The sequence below is a fragment of the Camellia sinensis genome, chromosome 3 (assembly GCF_055761805.1).
Source record: "Camellia sinensis isolate YWXY chromosome 3, ASM5576180v1, whole genome shotgun sequence".
Classification (NCBI taxonomy): Eukaryota; Viridiplantae; Streptophyta; class Magnoliopsida; order Ericales; family Theaceae; genus Camellia; species Camellia sinensis.
The window spans coordinates 76,022,675-76,048,263 of record NC_138963.1 but is presented as its reverse complement, the minus strand read 5'-3'; the positions used below and the strand labels follow the sequence as shown (position 1 = coordinate 76,048,263).

At 38.7% G+C, this 25,589-nt stretch overlaps 1 protein-coding gene across 1 annotated transcript in view; it reads left to right on the top strand.

Moving 5' to 3' along the window:
- The window catches only part of LOC114318448 (Tetratricopeptide repeat (TPR)-like superfamily protein), a 47,176-nt gene continuing 21,587 nt past the window's right edge, over positions 1-25,589 (top strand). Inside the window, exons 1-7 of the mRNA XM_028265337.2 lie at positions 1-451; positions 2,146-2,297; positions 2,747-2,888; positions 3,159-3,275; positions 4,575-5,076; positions 24,767-24,805; positions 25,041-25,162. Coding sequence (XP_028121138.2) covers positions 239-451; positions 2,146-2,297; positions 2,747-2,888; positions 3,159-3,275; positions 4,575-5,076; positions 24,767-24,805; positions 25,041-25,162 — 1,287 coding nt within the window. The 5' untranslated portion in view covers positions 1-238. The remainder of the gene's footprint in view (positions 452-2,145; positions 2,298-2,746; positions 2,889-3,158; positions 3,276-4,574; positions 5,077-24,766; positions 24,806-25,040; positions 25,163-25,589) is intronic.

Genomic DNA, 25,589 nt, shown 5'->3' with positions numbered 1-25,589 from the left:
ACCTCATTAATGTATGATTGATGTATGAAAAATGACATATGCATTGCACGTCAAACCATTTCCCTAAGATAATGATGAGATGCAAAACAGAAGTAGTGTAACGAGGGTAGTCGGTAGACAAGTGAAGACGAAAGCCCTCCCTTACCGGGAGTGTGGCCGTCCCTGATTGCCTAACGAGAAGAGAAAAGAAAAGAAAAGGAAAGGAAAGAAAAGAAAAGAAAGTGGAGGAAAATAAAAAATGGAAGCAGCGGCGGAGGGACTGTGGGGACTGGCGGACCATCACGAGAAGAAGGGTGAGATCGGAAAGGCCGTGAAGTGCCTTGAAGCCATTTGTCAGAGCCAAGTCTCTTTCCTCCCAATCGTCGAGGTCAAGACTCGCCTTCGCATCTCCACCCTCCTCCTCAAGCACTCTCACAATGTCAATCACGCCAAATCCCACCTCGAACGCTGCGTAAGTTCTCTTCCCATCCCCCCTCACTTTCCATATATCTATATCTAATCTAATCTATCTGAAATTGTTGTTTATCAAATTCCCATAGTTGACATTTTTTTCCCCATTTGGTTTCTTAGATTTGATTTATGGGTTTTGTTTCAATATCAGAATTGCAGAGTTTAAAAATGCTTTGTCCAGCCCTTATCAAAATTTTGCTCAAATTTTAGTAAAAGCTTCATTTGGGCAAACCCAGATTTAGGCATAACTTTGAGTAAAAGCTTCACTAATGGCAGAATGGTAAATTTGAGAGCCACAAAATTGTCTCTTTGTAAATTTAACAGCCAAGTATGTTGGGAGCATCTATTTACACACCAGTTTTCATTTGAAGGCACACCATTAATTAATTTTTTTTTGTTACAATTTTAACCTAAAATAAAATGACCACAAAGGACAAAGGTTATAATACACATCATTTGTATAATTACCACGAAGGACAATACTGAATATAATACACATCTTTATTCTCAAACGGTACGTATATATCTTATCTGTCAAGAATCCAAAAACCCTAAAACAAAACCCAAAACCCTTGGAAGAAACAATCAAAAATATACATATTATTGAATATTTTGATTGGATTGAATGATGGATGCATCTGGCAACACTGATTTGGAACAATGGAGCAAGGAAAAGGTTATTTTTTCCTTTTTTTTTTGTTCTTCCCGTTTTCATGTGCTTACGGGGGATAAACCGTTTGTATTAGTTCGGTTATCCAGAGTCGAATATTATTCTTCTGTTCGACTATCCACGCCGTACACATTGGTTTTGTTCGATCTATTAATGTCGAACTTGATTCAATTTTTCGGTTTCTATGTGTCGAATAAAAGCTACATGTTCGGCTATCAATAGTCGAACATATGTGATTTGTTCGGTTTTGTGCTGCCAAATGAGAACTCACCAACTGCTTTACTCTGAACATAACAATGGTCTTCACCTGTTTAAACAGAGAATGGAGGGGGGAGATGGAAGAACGTGGGTGTGTAGGGGTGAGTGAGTGAAGGTAAAGATGGAAGATTGTGGGTGGGGTGTGTGAGGAAGGGTAAAGATGGAAGATTGTGGTATGTATTGAGCAAAATATTTATTTATCAAATAATTAAAGGTGTGCCTTGAGACAAAATGTGGTGTGTAAATAGAGGCACCCAAGTATGTTTGATTTGGTTTTGAGAATCAGTTTTCTGAAAAATTTATGAAAAAACTAAAAACGAATTTGGTGTAAAAAAATGAGAAAAAAAAAAGAATGCTCATCATTGTTCGCATGATTTTAGCTTTCTTGGGGCCAGAAATAATTTTTAAAAATTTGAAAATATCTTTTGATGTTTATTTTTGTCAAACTAATTTATACCTTTCAAAAAATTTTAGAAAACCAATTATGAAAATGAAACCATACATTGATTTGGGTAAAATTTTGAGTGATTTTTACCCAAGTTTAAATTTGAAATAGCTTTGATTCAAGGATTGGAGATGCCCTTAGTAACTAATAATCATGCAATTCAAGTGATTGGCGAGAGGGATTTTTTGGGTTGAAGTAATTGGGTGAAAACTAGCCAATGCAATGAGTGTATTTCATTCAGTATATATTCACTTGTAATTAAGAAAAGGGGAAGGAGACTGTGTTATGAATTTCAAATCATTTTATCACTTTGTTCCCACAGCAATTGCTCTTGAAGTCCATTCCTTCATGCTTCGAGTTGAAGTGCAGAGCATATAGCTTACTCAGCCAGTGTTACCATCTCGTGGGAGCTATTCCTTCACAAAAACAAATATTAAACAAGGGTTTAACTCTTGCGGCATCTTCTGTGGAAGGGTAAGCAGGTCCCTTCATTGATTTATTTTACTTGTACATACTTACAGTTCTACTAATAATAGTTGTCATATCCAGACCTATATTGTTGCTATTACAAGGCTTTTTAGATATACCCATGGTGTCCATGCATCATATATGTTGAAAACATGTGGGGCTAATATTCTGATTAATATTGATCTGCATATTGATATTTGCTAGCTGATTGGGCTGGTTTAATCTCAGTTGAGCTTTAGAGTGCAATTTTAGTACTTCATGCTGCCTCTATTTTATAGTTACTTTTGTATTACATTTATCAATAATTAGAAAATTTTGAGTGATTCATTGAGGGGATTAGGTTAGTATTTAATTTTTTTTATTTGTTTCTAAATAGCAGCTATCATGGGTGTTATTCATGACGTCTATTGCATTAATCTTGATTTGTACTGACTATGTATGGATCTTCATTGAAGGTTTTCTGCAAAGTTATGGTTTTGCAACTTCAATTCACAACTCGCAAATGCTCTGATAATTGAAGGAGATTATCAAGGGTCAATATCTGCTTTGGAAAGTGGATATAATTGTGCTTCTGAAATGTTTTACACAGAATTACAGGTTTGTTTAAATTTGAATGAATATTTTCTACCAGTTGAATGTGATTCCTTGTCAATTGACAGTACCACCAGAATATAGATGGAGAGAGCCACCTTTAGTAAATTTTCTGTACGTAGGTTTTACATCTATGCACTCACCAAGGATGCAGAAATGCATACCTTGTTAATTTCTATTTGGCTAGATTGTTACTTTTGTCGGCCTACTGTTTGTTCCTGTTAATAGTATCTGATTGTATATGTTGTTAATTGTCATCGTCAACCGGTGGACCAGATGTTTTTTGCGACTTCTATCTTGCATGTACACCTCATGCAGTGGGATGATGTAAATTTGGTTGAGAGAGCTGTTAACAAATGTAATGAGGTGTGGGAGTCTATTCAGCCAGAAAAGGTAAGTCCAGATCTTTATCCAGTATAAGTTATTTTTCTGAAGTTTGCTTATGCCAGATAAAACTTGGGTTGGACCTTCAAGTTTATACGTGACAGGCTTCTGTTGTAAGTTGCAATATATAAATAAGCTACAAGGACTGTATTAATACATCAATAACAGTACTAGAAGTTCTAATGGCTCTTTTCTTTGATTTGAGTAGTATTCTAGGGTTTGCTCTTCAAAAGAAAAAAGAAAGAAAGTAGTATTATAGGGTTTTCCACTGCTGATGGGAAATGGATTATAACTATATTTTGACTTTGATTCAAACGATCTGTTATGTGTGATTATTAGCGGTTTCAATGGTTATTCATAGTCAATAGCTCCAGTATTGTTGCACTTTGTAACACAACTCAGTAATAATGATATTTACACAAAATATATAAATATCTTTGGCTTCCAATTAAATTTTGCATTCTGTTGTTAATTATCGCCATGTAACTGAAAAGTTCTTCACTTGGTTTAAACTTCGCCTTTTCCACTGCTTGTCCAGGCCTGGTGAAAGGCAGGCGGGTGTGATCCTTGGTTAATAACAGGAGAAAAAATACGTAATAAAAAATAAATAGAAAAATGAATGAATTAATAAATAAATAAAGAGGAGAAATAAATGTTCACATATTAGTACATAAGACCATCTTTCATGTGAAACTTTAGTGCTGTAATTTGGTAATTATATGGCCATCCATGAGGTTGTGTACGTTTTTCAATGGATTATATGGTAAACTCCGAAGACTCTGAATTTTGAAAGTTGTTTGAATCAGTTTCTCTCCTGCTATGTAAGATGAAGATTTGCTTCTCAAAATTTTGGAGTACCTGATATGTGCCCTCCCTTGGACATGCATGGTGACAATTTTGTATCATAGAATTGAGTCCTAAGGGGTTGTTTGGGAAGTGCTAGATTAGTATACTTTTTGACTTTTTATGAAAAAATATGAAATATGTATTGGGTTTGAAGTGATGTGGTAGAGAGGCGATGTGATTTAAATAAGAAGTGATGTCACCCAAATAAGATGATTGTGACTCAAATAAGATGATGAGTGCTATTTTAGCCCATGCCAAACAACTACTAAATATCTGATCCTCCATGCAACAATTCCTAAGAGTCCACTTCATGTTAGGACAGATAATGCTTTCATATTGGGCTGATTTTGTTTAATGTGCTAATACTAAGTTCTTTTATTTTTTCTTTTTTTGTATGATAATCTGTCATTTTCTCTAATTCATTCTTCTGTGGTTAATTTTTGGCAATTTTTATCCATAAAGAGACAACAGTGCATTGGTTTACTCTTTTACAATGAGCTGCTGCACATATTCTATCTGCTCCGGATATGTGACTACAAGAATGCTGCTCAACATGTTGAGAAATTGGATGTTGCGATGAAGGCTGACATGCAGCAGATGCGGCATATCCAGGAGCTGACCAAGGAGCTCAATGCATTAAATCTGAGTCTCTCTCGGTCTGACCTACACTATAGAGATAGGTCAGCACTTTCTGAAAAACAAGCTCAGCTTGAAGAACAGCTGAGTAACATTACTGGATTGAGTTCGGCAGGCAAAGAAACTTTGGAACCAGCATATTTTGGAAATGTCAAACGGGCATGGGGAGATAAACTTGAGTTAGCACCATCTCCTATTGATGGGGAGTGGCTCCCAAAAAGTGCTGTCTATGCACTCGTTGAACTTATGGTTGTCATTTTTGGGCGTCCAAAAGGACTTTTCAAGGAGTGTGGAAAGCGGATTCAATCTGGTCTGCAAACCATCCAAGGTTGGCTTCTTAAATTAAGAGATAATTTTCTTCCTTGGTAACCAATTACCATTGCTTTGTGTTAAATGTTAATGCTGAAATTAATAGCATCTCTTGCTTTTGTTATGTTGAGTCCCTCACCCATGCTTAGCCATCCAACCCTGGCAAAACCTTCTGATTTATGGCTGTAATGTGATGGGCTTGAAATGTTTTTTTTACTGTTGTTTTGTTTTCCCGTCTGTCTTGATGCAGTCTACTAGAAGATCAAGAAAAAATAAAATAAAGATGCAAATATGTTTGGAAATTGGGTGGCTTAAAGCCAAATTCATTTGGGATCAATGTATAATTAAGTTTTGGGGAAATTATAAAAAAAACCTAGGGTTTGACCATTATAACAAAATAAATCCTGAGTTTTTGGTTTTGTCAATTTAAACCCTAAACTTGTGATTTGTTTTCAATCTAAACCATTTGTCTATTTTCATTAGGGAAAATTAATAGAAAAAGGGTATTTTAGTAATCAAACTTAACGAAAAAGGGTATTTTAGACAATTTATGTACACATACATTGAGTTTAATGACTAAAATACTATTTTTCTGTCGGTTTTACTTAACAAAAATTGGCTTATGGTTTATATTGAAAATAAATAGAAAAATTAGGGTTTAAATTGACAAAATTAAAAAATGTATTTTGTTATAAGGGTTAAACTCTGTTTTTTTCTATTATTTTATTTATTTATAATTTTCCTTAAGTTTTTAGGTTTAGTAGTCTTATTTTATGATTCCTTAAGCTAGGTAATAATCTATTAAATTTTCTAAATGATTTTTTTAAGTTTTATAGGTCAACGGTATTTTGGTAATTTCAACATTTTCTAGACATGGGCTGTACGGGGTTCTATGGGTCTTTTTGTGAGCCAAGTTATTAAATTGATTATATTTTGTTGGCCTTATTTGGCCTTTGATATGCTGTACAAATCGAAAGTCTAGTTCTCTCTTTTGGAATCCTAGTCCTAGACTCCTAGTGAAAGGAAGTCTCTAGAGTCTTATAAAGTTGTGTAATGCTTCTAATTTAATAGAGTTGATATTTTAAAAAATTTTAAGAGCTTTGAAAACTTTATTTATAGATTGTGTAATGCAATCAAACACTAGTTGTGATGCCTAAGTCCTCTAAGAGTGATTCCTAGAACTGTCTTCCTCCTCCTTTCTTATATTTTTCTGCACTTCAACAGCCCAAGAAACTGTTTACGGGTACTGTTCATAGTTCCTAGAACAGTCACAATATTCATTCCTTTCCCTTATTTAATTGAGCCCTAACCTTCCTTCCATACATATTAAAAAACTCCTTAATTTTTCACTAGAGATGAACTTTAAGCCCCGGCATAACTTTACAAATTCCAGCTTTAAAGCCATTTCAGGTGTTGTCCTGCATCATGTCTTAAGGTTAAAAGATTAAAATAATAAATCTTTTTCCCCATGCAAGCGAGTCCACTCTTGCCGTCCTCTTTAGCTTTTTTGTTCCGAAATGCCCTTATTGTTGGTCACTAGTACTTTTACTTAATACTAATATTCTCATAAAGAGTTTTGAACATGAGGCATGAGATACTGTCCAAATTTTTCCACAGGATAGGACCATGTGTAATTGTCTGTTCATTTTATGGAGTATCCCGTTATAGCCATTGTGTCAAATGGTATGACGTCCACAAACCATACACTTTTGTTCCCAGGGTGTGTCCTCAAGTATCTTAGCTAACAGGTGCAGAGGATGGGTGATCTCATGCATGAGGTTGACAAGAGGTATCAACCGTAATCTATTACTAGGTAGAAGTTTATCAAGGAAAGATAGTATATGGAAGCCTATAAATATAAAAAAGATCCTTATGGAATGAGAGGTGGAGTAATCAGAAATCAGTGTGGTATATCTACAGACTATAGTGTGACATTGGGTCAGTAGGTGTTAATGTACAATGGCCTTGCATAGCTTAGGCTTATTGTTAGTGATTGTTTATTTTATTTTCCCAAAATTTTGTTTTTGATGTATTATTGCTGAAATGTTGTAGAAAAGTTCATTTGGAAGTCTTTGGTTACTTCATATAATTTCTTGGGGTCAGCTATGTTGGAGTTTGGGTTGTTTATATTCTTATTGCTATTAGATATTATAAAAAATGCTAATATCTTTATATTTTGTCGCTATAAGGCGGTCATTCCCCATTTGTTCTACCCTTTCCAATGCCTACTTTGGAGTCAGCTGACCATTTTAACCCAGATTTCATCTTTATTCTTGAGGAAGGCAGCTCTTAAAGTGATGCCATTTTCCATTCCGAATTGGTGGCTGGATGGATTCAAAAAAGCTTAGCCTCTTGAAGGCAATATTTTGGAGACTCCTCTTTTATAAGAAAAATACAAGGCTAACCTTAGAATGTGGAAGCGTTGAAAATGGGGGGAACTATTAATTGTTCGTGCAAAAGTATTAATGCAGTTGATTATTTGTGCTTATGCATGCAACAATTAGAAAATATTCGACAAGTAGGGGTGGGAATTTTTGACGCTACACGTTAAAGCTATGTGAACCGAACAAGAAATTAGCAGTTTAGGGTTGGCTAGTTCTTGACACAAAATCAATAGTTACATGACCCAATAACATGACAGATAATTGGCTTAGGTTAGTGTCAAACCCACGTGACTCGAATCTGACAGAGTCACACAGCTAAGCATATAATTATTTGCGTTGACCTGTTAACACAAACTCAACAATGATTTGTAAACCAACCCAACACAACCTGTTTAAGGTGCATAGTGTAAGAAATAGATGTATTATTGATTGATATATGTTGTTGTGTATATTACAAATGGTGAGTGGCTCATTATATTGGAGAGGGTGAGTGTAGTAGGTGAGGAGTAGGTGGTGGTAGGTGATGGTAAATTGGTGGTAGGTGATGGTAAATTTTAACAGCCCCCCGCAAACTCAAGGAGGATAAAAACTAACCAACTTGAGTTTGGAGAGAGTAACAAAACAAGAAAATACATAAAAATAAAAGAGGATAAGAGACACTGTATGGTCGTGTCAGACCATTGGTGAAGACACTGGATGGTGGTGTCATAACGTTGTAGAGGACACTGGATGGTTGTGTCAGACCGATGTAGAAGACAGTTTATGGGGTCATGTCGGACCGTTGTAGCAGACAATGTGGTGACAGTTGTTGTGACAGTTTACGGAGTCTTGCTGGACCCTTGTAGAAACTAACCGAAATCAATGTCGGGACAGTTTACAGAGTCTTGTCGGACCCATGAAGGAGCTAACCGGAATCAATGTCGGGACAGTTTACAGAGTCTTGTCGGACCCTTGTAGAAATTAACCGGAAACAATGTCGGGACAGTTTACAGAGTCTTGTCGGACCCTTGTAGAAACTAACCGGAATCTATGTCGGGACAGTTTACAGAGTCTTGTCGGACCCTTGTAGAAACTAACCGGAATCTATGTCGGGACAGTTTACAGAGTCTTGTCGGACCCTTAAAAAGTCGCACCCTCAAAAGGTGTGCCCAATCTTTCAAAAGGCGTGCCATCAAAAGGCGTGCCCAATCCATAAAAAGGCGTGCCATCAAAAGGCGTGCCAAGTTGTCGGCGAGCGCCGAGCGACTCATGATGCGCGTGTCTGCCTCTTCGTCAAGGTCTTTATAAATCGAAGCGGAGGCTGAGGCTGAGGCAGAAAACCCGCTAAAAAACTCTGAAAAAAAAAAACTCTTCGTGTTGCTGAGAGAGATAGTTCCTTTTGCTGAGAGAGTGTTTCTGTAAGACTCTGTAACCAACCCGTCTCTGAAACACTCAGCAACATGGCCTCTTCGTCCCGTCCAGCTACCCAGAACATGGCCTCCTCTTCCCGTGGTCTGCTCACGCTCTTTCCAGAACTGAACGAGCCCACAAGAGAAATAACTGGTGCGGTGGCCAGTGAACCTCAACCAAACACCTCTGGTTTTGCTCCGTTGAACTTTCCGATGCGGTCGGTGGAGCAAAAAATGGTGGTGCAAAATGATATTGAGGCCAATCAGTATACTCTGAAGTCATGTGTGGAAACCACGACGGCGGTCACAAACTTGTCGCACCGGCTGCAGAGCAGGACAAATGAGGTGCAACAGTTAAACTCCCAACTGGCTCTGCTCCAGCGCATGTATAAGGATGCGCGAGCAGAGATAAGTGTGCTGAAGGCAGAAAACAAGGAGCTGAAGCAGAAGGCCACCGTGATGTTCCGATTTGGAGGGCCGCCATATGCTGCAGTGGAGGAGCAGGGAGTAGTGATCGTGCCCAGTGGAGTGGGAAACACGGAGGCAACACCGGCAAGGGCTGCCCAAGACGGAGGCAAGAAGAAAAGACCGGCGGAATAGGCGAAGAAGTGAGGTCGGTTGGTGGCCGGCTGCAGAAAAGAAAACAAAGCTGTTGGTGTTGTGTGGTGGTTTGTTGTTGTTGTTGTTGTTTTTTTTGTTTTTTTGTTTTTTTGTTTTTTGTTTTTTTGTTTTGTGTAAAATTGTGATCGAGGTGGATCCCTGAGATGAATAAAATATGGTTTGGTGTGCAAAGCTGTATGGTATGAATGGAATTGGAAAAAGATTAAAAGTAATGTGAAAGAAAAATAAAGAAAAAATAATAAAAATATATTTGAAATCAAAAATGAAAGATGGGGGAAATAAGGAAAGTGGTGTGGAGAAAAGAAATAAAAATAATGGAGTTGGAAATCAAACGGAGGAGAGATGATGATGGTTTTTTTTTTTTTATATATATAATATAATAAAAAGAGATATATATATATATATATATAATTAAAGAAAGTGGGGAACAAGAGTGTAATGAAAAGAAAAAGTATAGGTTGGAACATCGTGGGTCACATGGGTGAGTAAAAGAAAAAAAAAATAATAAAGAAATGAAAAGAGGGGGATAAAAGTTGGTGTGATGATAAATAAATAAGAAAAGAGAAAAGTATATATATAATAATAATAAGAATAGGGAATTGGGTGGCCCGAGGAAGTTCAATGCATTTGCTGATTGATTTATTTATTTTATTTGTTTGTGGTAGAGTGGATCACATGGGGTGAGTAGTGAGAAGAAAAACAATGTGGTTATCTGTGTATGATAGGAGAGAGAGAGAGAGATTGAGTCACCCTCTCTGTTGTTTAACACCAAGTGGAGAGGCAGTGGTATAGGAGACAGTCCAACCATAGAACAGAAATGGGTCTTCAGCTAAAGCAACAACGACAAACAAGCAGAGAGAGCTATAGAAGAGCAAAGAAAGCCGGAGGGCATTGGATCGCCATCTCTCTCTGCAAAGTCTCTCCCTTTTATTTTTTGGTCCTTCAGTTACCCACAGTTCCAACTACGAACTGAGAGAGAGAGAGAGAGCCGCCCTCTTCCTCTCTATCTTCGTCTCCTTTTTTTTTTAGTCATTGCTCCTCCACCATTGTCTCCGAGGGTGAATTTGACAAGGGTGACAGGCGGAGCGCCGCCGCCGGAGCACCGAAGCTGGCCTCCTCAATCGCCGGTGGAGCAGTTGCCGGTGCTGGAGGAATCGAAGTTGCAGCCCGTTCGGGCCCAGAATCTGCCCCGACCAGCCCGGTGGAGCAGGGAGTTGGGTTGATGCGCCAGGAGCCAATGCGAAGCCACCTATTAAAATTGATGTATGCGAAGAGGGTTTTTGTGCACTGGTATGTGGGTGAAAAGTATGGAGGAAGGAGAGAGAGAATTAGAAAATTTGGGTTTGTCCGGCGGACGGCCAAGGCGAGGCTGCCGCCCGCCGGTGAAGCGGAATCACTAAGTTCTTAACCTTGCTCTTGCTCTGATACCATGTAAGAAATAGATGTATTATTGATTGATATATGTTGTTGTGTATATTACAAATGGTGAGTGGCTCATTATATAGGAGAGGGTGAGTGTAGTAGGTGAGGAGTAGGTGGTGGTAGGTGATGGTAAATTGGTGGTAGGTGATGGTAAATTTTAACACATAGCTGTTCTCCATTTAAGTACATAGCACATGTAGGACCCTAAAACATTGAATGAATCTCCTAAGCACTTGAGTCGGTAAAGGCATTGCCAATGATCTTAATTTAATTGCTATTTTTTATGTGGTATAATTATATTGCATCATGTATTTTCAGACTGCAGTACTAGCTTAAGATGGTCTTGATAATTAGTAATGAGAATTTGAAAAGGCATGTTATCATATGAAGTTTTTTCTTATATGCAATAATGAGGATTGATAGGTCCTACCTTAACTCGAAGAAATAAAGGAAAGAAGAAGACAAAGAAATGACTGAGCCATTGTATTATTTCTTATCAAATGATCGATGTTATGCTTGAATGCTATTGATTTAACCAATTGTATAATAGATTTTGATTATTTATTTATTTATGTGGTAGTTCTTTTTTCAACTTGTACCTTGTTGTGTTCGTGAATAACTATTTTTCTTTTAAAAATTATTTTATGTGTACTTTTGGATGTTTGTGATTTTTTTGACTTGTACATTTATGGATTAGTCACAATTCTTTGAGTTATTTTCATATATATTGCTCTTGTAGACATATATAAGAATAATGCACTCATTCTTGTTAACAGATTAAGGGTTGTAAGTGGGTCCTATCGACCCAAACGCGGCCCATTTATTAATCGTGTTATGTGGGTTTTGTTTGGGTTGACGCATTTATAAACAAGTCGTGTTAGTATCAACATATTTGAGACAATTAGTTAAATGGGTCGTTTAGTGTTGAGGAGATTTTGACACGAGCTCGAGGTGACACGACACAAGCAAGACATGACACGACATGATTCCCACCGCTAACCAGAGAAGTTACTCTTTATTTATCAAAAAAAAAAAAAATCATATTTTTTCCCCTTGTTTGATAAGTGAATTGGCTTAAAAGTTGTATGATGGTCATTTGGTGTTAGTTGGATTTCAGGGAGAGCTATGCCTAACTTAGTACATATTGTTGATTTTGTAGATTTTCTTCATTTGTAAAAAGCTAGAGGCCTTTTTGTCTTGAGTGTGTAAGCCTTGTTTTGTTTTTTCTTTGCCTATACAGGTTATCATCGGTAGCATCCCCTTTGATGCTTTTAAATTTAATTTGCTTTACTTATCACAAAAAAAGAAAATCATTTTCATATATGATGGGTCGTTTAGCACACAAAAAATAAAGGACTAAACTCGGTTCCAATTCCGTAGAATAGGGCTAAGTGTAGGTATCGATCCACAGGGACTAATGTGAAATTTAACTATTTTAATTGCGAGATTCCTAAGTTAATTTGATGAAAATGATTGATGATAGTAATATTGAAACGGGAATTATAATGAAAATTAAAATCAATTAGCACTAAATATTCGTGTTGAGAAATTAATTGGGGAAAGTCCTAGGACAATGAATCCACCACTAATTACATAAATAGGGTTTAAAGTTGGAAGTTGATTGTGCTATGGTTTGGACTACCCAATCTTTCACAATTACAAGCTTGAAATATTGATCAGGAGGATTGCTGCGTTCAACGTATAGGCACAAATCGTCTCAAGTAGTAGGAGTCGTTTGCTCTAAACTAAGGTAGCAACACGACTCGTCTCTCATTGCATGATGTCTCATACATTGAATATAAACGAAATGAAAACAATTGTATGGAAAGTATTCAACAATTACAAAAAAAAAAGGGCATCAAATCACAATCAGATAGAAAGCATTACAAGTCACTTACGTGTAGAGTGAGATCTAGTGTGGAGTGAAAGGCAAACGTCTTCTAATCATATCCTTGTCCCCAACAAAAACTGTGATGCTTTAGATCTTTGAAATCAGGCATGGGCCTATTGGTCTTTTTTTTTTTGAATTGATCTCTTAAGCTTTCTAGTTAATCCATATTACGAGTGTTAGGACGATAACTCCCAAACCATATGACTTTAGGGCATAACACTCCAACGGGCTTACTAACTCGAGTTAGAAAGGCCAAAAACTAATCATGTGCGCTGCTCCGGTCCCTTAAGCTTTCTAATGAACTCATGTAGCGAGTTTTAGGTCAATGACTCCCAAACCGGATGGCTTTAAGGCATTAGGTGTGAAAACACCCCAATGGGCTTGCTAACTCGAGTTTAAAAGGCTACGAACTGAAACAATTCAATTCTTTTTTTGGTTGGAACTATGCTGATCTCAGAAAGAATGCAATGCATCACAGTAGTTGGAAACAACACATGATCATAAATTTCACACTTTCAATCACAATAGCCCAATGTGAGAATGTAAGTGATTGAAATTAAAGCAAGAATATCAATATAAGAAAGAAAAATACAAAAAATGAAAGAGATTGAAATTTCACCTTTCAAAGAAAGGATGAACTTCTTGATTTTCAAACTCTCTATTGGTCACCCTCTCAAGTGTATGAAACATGTTCCCAATCCTCAATTCGAAAATTCGGAATTCTGGCTAGAATGGTGTTTTTGGGTTGTTTAGCAGTGTGTGTGGGGGAGATTGATTAACTCTCTGATTTTCAACCACCCCCCCCTTTCTTTTATCAAAACTCAAGAATTTGATTACAATGATATGTTTTGGATAGTTTTACAAATGAAAGGCAGTATAACAGTGTATGGAAGTTCACAGCTCCCTAGGAAGCATGGACACGGACACAGATATGACACGGACACGCCGACACGCCGACACGTTAATTTTTAAAAAATACAGGACACGACACGTGGGGGGACACGCATGAAATATATAATTTTATATATTTTTTATATGTTATATATATGAATATATTATTCAAAGATAATAAAAAATGTAATATGATATTAATCCCTATAAATTTATATGGTTTTTGTTTTATTATTGTATCTTAAGTTGTTTTGTTTAAACTTATGATTAATTTCACGTGTCCAATCGATAGACATGTGTGTTTATGCGATTGATACGTGTGTCCTCCAACTGTCCAAAAAGTGTCCAGGTCTTTAAAAAAAATTCAAAAATAGAACACATTTTGAATAGTGTCAGACACGTGTCGTAAGAGTGTCCAAAGAGTGTCGGTGTCCGACACGGACACGACAAGGATACGTCACCTTCTAAGAAGTGTTCATGCTTCTTAGACAGCTCCACTCAATTTTGGCCAAGAACTCTCTCTTATGATCAAAGCTCTCCTTCCTCAACAATTTGATCTCCTCCTTAAAGGCAATGGTGGAAGACTAAATGGAGAAGATGGTGGGAGACAAGGTGGAAAACAAGGATCATGGGGTGACAAGGATAAAGCACTTGACCCTTGCTCTAGCTACTCATTTTTTGAAGAGGCAAACTCTTTTGATAATGGAGGCAGAGTGTATATGCATTTCATGCATGAATGGATCAGAAAATGGAATAATGGGATGTCCCATACGCACTAAACAAGAATTTTGCCGAAACTGTCTTGTTCTTGGACAAATTTACCGGCCAGCCAAAATATTGGCCGCGGCCTGACTATTTTGCACGAAACAGAATTTTTCGATAGAATTATCATCTTTTCCTCCTATTTCCACACCGTTCTTTGCTCAATTTCTTGAGAAAATGTTTTATTTTGAAGTTTAAAAATGAGCCTTGGAACACTATGGAAATACTCGGAACAAAGCGCGGAAAGAAATTTTCGAAAGAGAGTTTTGAATAGGACTTAAACACTTGGCCAAAACAGGCTTAGGGTTAGGAAGAAAGCTTAAATTCCATCTTTCCGATTAAGGATTTTGTGAGAAACACATTCTTGTTTTTATCATTGGATAATCAAAAGAAAGCGCCCAAGTCTTAGGGCTAGTCAAAATGGAGTGTCTACACATACGCTAAGTGCAATCGTGATCCTTACGAAAATGGCTTAGATTTTGTTTTCTTCGAGGACTAGTAAAGTGTAAATTAGGGGGTGTGATCTGAGCCGAAATGTTAACACTTTGAGGCTCCCTAGTGTAAAAGGGGTTAACTTGAACCCATTAATTAAGCCCAATCGGAGTCTAGTCGGAAAGCCCAAAATTAGTGGGCCCAGAGAAATTATTGCCAAGTGAGCCAAAGTGAATTCTATTGAGCGGGTCTGCGAGAAAGTTAACAAATTGGGCCGAGGAGAACCCATCAAGCTTATATCTCTAACGAGAGCCCAACAAACCCATCTGAGGAGGGCTAGATCATACAGGCGTTCAGAAGAATTAATCGACGTGCGCTCTTGAAGAGAGATATCATATTCAGAAAAGGTGAAACCCTCAGAGGAGATCTATTCTCTGAGGTAATTGTTTTGTCTCAAAAGGGCTTAGAACCATGAACCTAAAGACCTATTTGAGTTCAGACACGAAAGGGTTCGGATCCACAAACTTAGAGATCTGAAGTGCTTAGCTTCGAACAGATTTCAACGTAATCTAGAAGTCGCGCCGTTAATGAGTCCCCTAAGACTTGCAAGCTCGGAGCTTTTCGGAATCTATGCACCAGAACCATGGGCGTGACGGAGTCCAAACAAAGGACCTGATCCTGAGGACGGTAAGTGGAGATAAATTTACTCTTCGGTTAAATTAGCCTATACTCGGGTTGAGGTGGCACGATCTAGGGAGTCCTTGAGACTCGGCAACATTTGCGGTAGGGCATTCTCTTAAACTGCTCCTGACCCTTTTGGATGATTGGGGATCATTGGTTAGGCTTGGCTAAGAAGAAGGGTTCATCGATAGGTTGATCTCATCTTTAAGATTTTCTTCATCCTCGGAGAGGTCACTTCCTTGAACAAAGTTGTTAGAGAGAACATTCTCCATGTGCCTTGCACATGGGCTCCATCTTATATCATGAGGTGCCTATAAGTAACACCCACCCATAGCTTAGTTTTACAAGGGAGTTAATTTTGGAGAGAGAATTTTTGAGAGAAAACTAATTTCCCTTCTCCATTGTCTACCTTGAGAGTGAAAGTGGGAGATTTGCGGGAGAGCCTTGCCATTATTCTCTCTAGTGTCATTAGGGGGGAGAGTACTAGGCGAGGAGGGGGAGGGGGAGGGGCTTCGGTTAGAAAGGGAGCCAGGGAGTTAAGGAATTTGATGAGTACAATTAATTATGATAATAGGCATGGGGAGGTTAGGGGTGACAATGATTATTAATGAAGATTGTTAGCTGGAATGTAAGAGGTTTGGGATCCTGGAAGAAGAGGGGAATCATTAGGGATTTTTTGGGAAAACATCAACCTGACATTGTCATTTTTCAAGAAACTAAAGTAGAAGTTTGTGATAGGTTTCTTATTAAGAGTATTTGGGGAGCTAGGCATAAAAGGTGGGCCTTTGTATCATCAGTGGGATGGTCGGGAGGTATTTTAACTATTTGGGATGAGAGGGTTGTGTCGGAGTTTGAAACAGTAGTTGGTGAGTTTTCACTGTCAATTAGGTTTAGGAATCTAGATCTCAGTGAGTGGTGGTTGTCGGGGGTATATGGTCCTAATTGTCCTTCTAGGAGGAAGGATTGGTGGGATGAGTTATATGGTTTATTTGGGTTATGTTATCCTAATTGGTGTTTAGGAGGGGATTTCAATGTGGTTAGGAAGGTTTCAGAAAAGCTTAATGGGAACGGAATCAATAGGAGTATGAGAGATTTTGATGGTTTCATTAGAGGATGCGAGTTGGTTGACACTCCTCTTTTTAATGCCAGATTCACATGGTCAAATTTAAGGGAAAGGCGGGTCTGTTGTCGATTGGATAGATTTTTATTTTCTTTGGGGTGGGAGGGGATTTTCCCCAATGTCAGGCAGGAGGCATTACCAAGATTGGTATCTAATCATTGTCCAATGATGTGTGAGAGTTGTCCTTTTAGGTGGGGTCCGGCTCCATTTAGATTTGAGAATATGTGGTTGGAACATCCTTCTTTTAAAGAGGCCTTTGAGGAGTGGTGGAATACTGCTACATATCAGGGGTGGGAGGGTTATAAATTCATGAGAAAGTTGAAAGTGATTAAAGAGAATGTGAAACAGTGGAATAGGGAGATTTTCGGGAATTTAGAATCAACTAAATGTCAGGTTTTGCGAAGGATTGAGGAGATAGATACTTTGGAGATGCAAGGGAGTGAAATTGAGGCTTTGAGGGGTGAGAGGAGGGAGTTAGGTTTGAAATTGGAAGATTGACTCTTAGGGAGCAGATCTTTTGGGCACAAAAAGCGAAGGTGAAATGGCTAAATGAAGGGGATGTTAGTTCAAAATTTTTTCATAGAATTGCGGATGGGAAAAGGAAGAAGAAACTCATTAAGCGATTGGAAGTAAGGCCAGGTGTAGTGGTGGATAGAGAGGAGCAAATAGTTCAGGGGATTTTTGATTTTTATTCTAACTTATTTTCGCGCGGAAGATATTGTCAGGTCTGGGATAGATGGACTTGAATGGCAGCCTATAAATCAAGAGAGTGCGATGTGGTTAGAGCGACCTTTTGAGGAATATGAGATTCGGGAAGCAGTTTTTGAGTGTGAAAGGGACAAGGCTCCGGGTCCAGACGGTTTTTCTATGGCTGTTTTTCAAGATTGCTGGGAGGTGGTGAAAGAGGATCTGGTTAGAGTTTTCATGGAATTCTATGAGACAGGGGTGGTCAATTTATGTACAAATGCCACCTTTATCTGTTTGATTCCTAAGAGGGATGGAGCCATTAGAATGGGAGAATTTAGGCCTATTAGTTTGATTACATCACTTTACAAGATTTTGGGTAAGGTTTTGTCAAAAAGGTTGAGATGTTCTTTAGGAGATACAATCTCTCAGACACAAGGGGCTTTTGTGCAAGGTAGGCAAATTCTAGATGTGGTTCTGGTGGCAAATGAGGTGGTAGAGGAGTGTCGGAAGTCGGGGAAGGTAGGCATTGTGTTTAAGGCAGATTTTGAGAAAGCATATGATCATGTAAACTGGCGCTTTTTGGATTTCGTGATGAACAAGAAAGGGTATGGTGCGAGATGGAGAGCTTGAATTAAGGGTTGTTTGACGTATTGTAATATGTTGGTGATAGTTAATGGCAAACCAGGGGAATGTTTTAAGGTCTCGCGAGGTTTGAGACAGGGAGACCCTTTATCTCCTTTTCTATTCATTTTGGTTGTCGATGTGTTAGGTAGGATGGTTGACAAAGCTAAAGAGGTAGGCCTGTTTGAAGGTTTACAGGTTGGTAGAGATAGGGTTAGTGTGTCGCATTTGCAATTTGTGGATGACACTATTTTCTTCTCTTTGGGGGATGAGTGCCAAATGGCAAACCTTTTTTCAGTAGTTAGGCTTTTTGGGGCAATTTCAGGGCTTAAGGTTAATTTAGAAAAGAGTAGGGTAACGAGTATTAATGCTGATTCAAGTTTGATTCAAAGGGTGGTTGAATTACTTGGTTGTGGGATTGAGACATTTCCTATGAAGTATTTAGGCCTTCCACTGGGAGGTAACCCAAGAAGTGAAATGTTTTGGAATCCAGTGGTGGAAAGGATAGGTAAGAGGTTAGATGGGTGGAGTAGGGCTCTTTTGTCCCGTGGGGGTAGATACACTTTGGTTAAGACAGTGCTGAGTGGGATCCCTATTTATTTCATGTCTTTGTTCAAGATTCCGGTCAAGGTAGCAAAATTCATAGAAAAGCAAATGAGGGATTTTCTGTGGGAAGGAAAGGAAGAAGGAAGAAAAGACCATTTGGTGAAATGGGAAACGGTGTCATTGCCAAAGGAAAAAGGGGGCTTGGCAGTTGGTAATATATTGGCTAGAAAACATGGCTTTGCTGGGCAAGTGGTTATGGAGATTCCCAATTGAGTGTGGTTCATTATGGCATGCAGTTATCAAAAGTAAATATGGGTTGCATGTTAATGGTAGGGACTCTCAGGTGGTTTCTAGGGGTAATGGACGTGCTCCGTGGAAGTCAATTTCTCATATTTATCCAATTTGGTCCCAATTTATTTCTGTGAGGGTGGGGAGGAGGGGGGACATGGTAAGGTTTTGGGAGGATGTTTGGGTGGGTTCTTCGTCCTTTGCCGAGTCTTATCCTCTTTTGTATAGAGTTTCTCAATCTCATAATTGTTCTATTGCGTCCGTGGCTGTCTCTTCGTTGGCTCCTTGTTCATGGAATTTTAATTTTTACCGAAATCTTCATGATAGGGAAGTTCCCGAGTTGATATCTTTATTGTCAAGGCTTGAAAATGTTTCTTTGTCTCCAATCTTGGAGGATTGTTGGCTTTGGAATATTCATTCGTCGGGCTCTTTTACTTGTAAATCCTTTCTAGAAAAAATCATTGATAGTCCGCATGTACCTCAGTTTTTGTTTCACAAAAAGATCTGGAAGGCATGTGCTCCTCTTAAGGTGAAAGTTTTCATGTGGATTTTGGTTCATGGGGGAACTTTGACAAATGTGTAGAAATTTAATGTATAAAGAGAAATGATTGTATTATTGATTGTTGTATATTTATTGATATATATTACAATGATTCATGATTCATATATATAGAAGAGGGTGAGTGTGTAGTAGGTGAGGAGTAGGTGGAGAGTAGGTGAAATAGGTGAGTGTGTAGTAGGTGGTAGTGGTAGGTGTGTAGTAGGTGGGTTTTTAACAGCCCCCCGCAAACTCAAGGGGGATAGGAACTAACCAACTTGAGTTTGGAGAGAGTAACAAAACAAAAAAATACATAAAAATAAAAGAGGATAGGAGACACTGTATGGTCGTGTCAGACCGTTGTAGAAGACTGTATGGTTATGGCAGACCGATGTAGAAGACAGTTTATGGGGTCATGTCGGACCGTTGTAGCAGACAATGTTGTGACAGTTGTTGTGACAGTTTACGGAGTCTTGCTGGACCCTTGTAGAAACTAACCGGAATCAATGTCCGGACAGTTTACAGAGTCTTGTTGGACCTCTAAAAAGTCGCACCCTCAAAAGGTGTTGTGACAGTTGTTGTGACAGTTTATGGAGTCTTGCTGGACCCTTGTAGAAACTAACCGGAATCAATGTCGGGACAGTTTACAGAGTCTTGTTGGACCCATGAAGGAGCTAACCGGAATCAATGTCGGGACAGTTTACAGAGTCTTGTCGGACCCATAAAGGAGCTAACCGGAATTAATGTCGGGACAGTTTACAGAGTCTTGTCGGACCCATGAAGGAGCTAACCGGAATCAATGTCGGGACAGTTTACAGAGTCTTGTCGGACCCCTAAAAAGTCGCACTCTCAAAAGGTGTGCCCAATCTTTCAAAAGGCGTGCCATCAAAAGGCGTGCCCAATCCATAAAAAGACGTGCCATCAAAAGGCGAGCCCAAGTCATAAAAAGGTGTGCCGGACATGATGGCGAGGCGCGGCACCACATTGGCTTGCGCGCCCGTTTTGTCGTCTGGCGTCAAGTGGCGCGCGATGCGCATGCCTGCCTTGGCTATTTAACCAAGACGGAGGCTGAGGCGAAGGCAGAGGCTGAGACAAAAAACCTGCGAAAATCCTTTGAAAAACCTCTTCCGTTTCTGAGAAAGAGATTCTGGAACACTCTGTTGCCCAGAAAATGGCCTCGTCTTCCCGTTCAGCTACCCAGAATATGGCCTCTTCGTCTCGTGGTCTGCTTACTCTCTTTCCCGACCTCAACGTGTCAACAAGAGAGATAACTGGTGCGGTGGCCAGTGAACCTCAACCAAGCGCCTCTGGTTTTGCTCCGTTGAACTTTCCGATGCGGTCGGTGGAGCAAAAAATGGCGGTGCAAACTGATATTGAGGCCAATCAGTATACTTTGAAGTCATGTGTGGAGACCATGACGGCGGTCACAAACCTGTCGCACCGGCTGCAGAGTAGGACAAATGAGGTGCAGCAGTTAAACGCCCAGCTGGCTCTGCTCCAACGCATGTATAAGGATGCGCGAGCAGAGATAAGTGTGCTAAAGGCGGAAAATAAGGAGCTGAAGCGGAAGGCCACCGTTATGTTCCGATTTGGAGGTCCGCCATATGCTGTAGTGGAGGAGCAGGGTGGAGTGATCGTGCCCAGTGGAGTGGGAAACACGGAGGCAACACTGTCAAGGGCCGCCTAGGACGGAGGCAAGAAGAAATGACCGGCGGAATAGGCGAAGAAGTGAGGTCGGTGGGTGGCCGTCTGCAGAAAAGAAAACAAATCTGTTGGTGTTGTGTTTTGGTTTGTTGTTGTTGTTGTTGTTTTTTTTTTTTTATTTTTTTTTATTTTTATTTTTTTGTGTAAAATTGTGATCGGGGTTGATCTCTGAAATGAATAAAATATGGTTTGGTGTGCAAAGCTATATATATATATATATATATATATTTTTTTTTTATTGTGAAAAAGGGAACACAAAAAAGATAAGATAAATAAATAAAAATTCTATCTTGTGGTGAGGGAGTCGGAGAGGGAGGTGCAAAAGGTGATTAAAAGAAATAAATAAAGAAAGAGTGTGATGATGGATATGGGTATAGATGTAATAAAGGAATGAAAAGAAAGAAATAAATAAAGAAAGAAAAGAAAAAAAGAAAAAGGGTTTGTGCAATATATGATAATAAACATAGATATATATAGATATGTATTAAAATAAAAGAAAGTTGAGTGGGTTGATTAAAAAAGGATTGTGTGTTTGAAAATGAAAAATAAAGAAAAGAAAAGAAAGGGGATCATGTGGTGAAAGAAAAAGGAGCTGTGGGTTTGAAAAAGTAAAGTGAGAGAGAGGAATTTCGATGCAAGTTTTCTGACTCTTCTCAAAAAACAACACAGCAGTGGCTGTCCCTCGGGGGGTGCACGGGCAGAAAGAAAGCAAGGGTGTGTGAATGGCTTCATCTTTGAAAGCATCCATATATTTTCTATCCACGGGCTCAACAGGTGGGAGTGAGAAGATGACACGGGAGATTTGTGGCCCAGATAAATTAGGTGGACAACCCAAGTGAACCTCGCTCATCAGGATATCCTCCTCGTCGGCGAAGATTTTGGAATTCTAGGGCAAAAATACGAGCCCTTACCACCGCCGCAAGGATCTGTTGAAATTCAGAGATCGGAAAGTTTACGGCGAGTTTCCGGGAGGCACTCATCGGCGGAGGATCGACGAACCGGCATGAAATGGGAAAACCACCACCACCACCACCACCACGACGGCGGCGGCGCTAACAAGATCTCGTCTCTCCGAGGCTGATGATTCTCAAAGCATCCGACTGTTAAATCATAGGTGGAGCGATGCTCAAGCGTCGGAGATGCTGTATCTACGGACGGAGATGATAATGAGCGACAGTCGGAACTGGCGGCGGAGCTAGTGAAAACAGGTCAGCAGTGATAGTGTCTGTAACATTATCTATGGTAGTTTTGAAGAGATTTGCTTGCATGTGATGGAGAGAGAGAGAGACAGATTCTCCTCTTTCAACTAAAGAGAGAGCCCATCCTGGCAAGAGAGTGCACATGTGATGGAAGTCATGCAGAAACAGTTGAGAGATGAGAGGTCCGGCGGGCGGCCAAGGCGAGGCTGCCGCCCGCCGGTGAAGCGAAAATACTAGGTTCTCAACCTAGCTCTGATACCATGTAGAAATTTAATGTATAAAGAGAAATGATTGTATTATTGATTGATGTATGTTTATTGATATATATTACAATGATTCATGATTCCTATATATAGAAGAGGGTGAGTGTGTAGTAGGTGAGGAGTAGGTGAGGAGTAGGTGGAGAGTAGGTGAAGTAGGTGAGTGTGTAGTAGGTGGTAGTGGTAGGTGTGTAGTAGGTGGATTTTTAACAAAATGATTCATTGCAAAGGAGGAGACCTTCATGGTATCTTAATCCTCAATGGTGCATAATGTGTTGCAAAAGTGGAGAATCTTTGGATCATCTTTTTTTGCATTGTTCGGTGGCGGGGCTTTTGTGGAATCGGGTATTTGGTTTGGGCAATGTACAGTGGGTGGCTCCTAGAGGTTTTGCTCAAATGCTATTATTTGATTTTCAAGTCTTTGGAAGGTCGAAGAGGGCTAAAGTTCTTTGGAGTAGTGTAGTCTTTGCAATCTCCTGGGTCATTTGGTTGGAGAGGAATGGGCGTGTTTTTGAAGGAGGATCTAGGGATATAGATTATTTATGGGATAGAGTGGTTTTTTTGGCGTCTTTTTGGGCCTCGGCAAGTCCTGTGTTCCGAGGGATTCCTCTTTTTTTGATGCTTCAAATTGGGTGTCGGTTTGTGCTGAATAGTTGTGTAGTTTTGGTTGTCTTTTGGTGTGGTTGTCTTTTTGGATGTATTTTGTCTTTTTCTTTGTGAGGATGCCTCATCCTCTCCTCTTTGGCCTTGGGCCTTAATAAAATTTATCTTTTTGTTACTGATCAAAAAAAAAAAAAAAATCTACTTTGTTTTCTTGTTCATCCAATCTCTTATCTCTATCTCTTTGCTATTGTGTTTCTAGTTGCTACCATTGAAGAATCTAAGTCTCTCATAATTTCTAGAAGATTTGAAGTTTTTGGCAACATTCAAATTTTCTGACGGCATCCCCGAACCCTCTCATACACCTAGCTTAAGTTTTTAGTATTTTAGCTTATTTTATGTGATAAAATAGAGCGTTTTTCTCGATCTCCAGGTTGATACAACTCCAGAGAAGAAAAGATCGCAAAGAGAGGCGAAAAAGAGCACAAGTTGCAACTGCCTCAATCCACTCGGGTGGATTCCACAAACCGCACAAGCGGATTATCCTAGACCTTTTTTTTCACTTCCTCAATCTGCTCGGGCGGAATGTTCAAACCGCTCTTCAACCTGTTTTTGAAGCTGCAAAGTATAGAAGGGAAAAAGAAAGGTTTTTCTAGGGTTTGAATTTTTTTGGAGAAAAAGAGAAGAGAGGCTAGGGTTTTAGGAAGAGAATTGGGACTTCAAGGTTGTGCTTCTATGGCGGCTTCATCTTCTCCACCTTCTCAATCCTCCATGAGCGGCTAGTTCTCCATTTTCTAGGGTTTTGATGAAACTCTAACCAAGTAAATAGGTTTTTCTTAGGTTTTTTATTGTCGTAATGGTTTGAACAAGTTGTATGGTGTTTTAAAAGCTTTTTAATATTTTTTTACCATTTTCTTGAAGTATTCTTCTTTCTATGATTGGTGAATGTTTTTCATACAATTGTTTTCATTTCTTTCGTATTCAATGTCTGAGACGAATCATGCTATGAGAGACAAGTCATGTTGTTACCTTAGTTTAGAGCAAACGATTCGTATTACTTGAGATGATTCGTGCCTATACGTTGAACACAACAATCCTCTTAATCAATGTTTTAAGCTTGTAGTTATGAAACATTGGGTAGTCCAAACCATAGCGCAATCAATTTTCAACTTTAAACCCTATTTATGTAACTAGTGGTGGATTCATTGCCCTAGGATTTTCCCCAATTAATTTCTCAATCCAAATATTTATTTTTAATTGATTTTTAATTTTCATTCTAATTCCTGTTTCAATATTACTATCATTAATCATTTTCCATCAAATTAACTTAGGAATCTTGCAATTAAAATAGTTAAATTTCACATTAGTCCCTATGAATCGATATCTAGACTTAGCCCTATTGGCCTCAACTTGCTTGCTGTTTATCGAGATCACCACAATGAACTGTAGGGTGTTTATTAGGATTGAGAAGCACACAGCGTATGAGATTGTTTTTGGTGAACTTCTGCATCTTGCAATGAAATTTTAGCATAGCAAAGAGTCTAAGTGGACCTCTTTAAAATATTGATTTCTAGTAACTTGAGTGAGAAGTTCAAAAGGTTTCGATTTATAGTTCACCTTCAGGCTTTAATGATGTGCCCAGATTTATAACCGAAATAATTGTGTCATGTGCAGATGAGCTGGTGAAGCTTGGAATCAATGATGGTGTGAGAGGTGAGCCTCCATATTCTTAATTATTATTAACAGAAACTAAGTTTATTATTTGTTTCAATTGATAATTATAGGGTTTCAAATGAAGATGCTTCATTAGTCTTACGCTTAGTTTTTTTTTTAGAGAGGCCAAAAAGATTTTTTTGAACAAAATCATGGTTTAGTTTATTTTATTATTTATTTATTTATTTTTTCTTAGGGTACTAACGTAAGCTTTATAAATTGTCCTGTCAAGCAGAAGTGGATTTGCAACACTCTGCCATTTGGATGGCTGGTGTATATTTGATGCTTCTGATGCAATTCCTTGAAAATAAAGTAGCTGTGGAGCTCACACGATCAGAATTTGTTGAAGCTCAGGAGGTTGGTCATATGCTTCCATTTTTTGTAATAACTGTATGTGCTGGATGTATTCATGTTGCTAAGTGCTGGAAATTATGTTAATGTATATAATATGATAGTGGTGTTGGTGGTAGATAGTGGCATGTATAGAATATGATAGTGGTGTTGGTGGTAGATAGTGGCATGTATATAATATGATAGTGGTAGATAGTGGTAATATATAATATGTAAGTGGCATATAATGGGTTATGATGATGTTTGTAATATCTCCTATATAAGGAGTGTCATTTGGTCTTGTAAGATAAGAAGTTTTGAATATAACAGAAATATATTCCTTCTTCCTCATATTTTCGGAGTTCTTCTTCCTCATATTTTCTAAGTTGGTATCAGAGCAACAAAAAAAACACAGCAGCCCTAAAACCGTCATAGTCATGTCGGAAGTTACGTC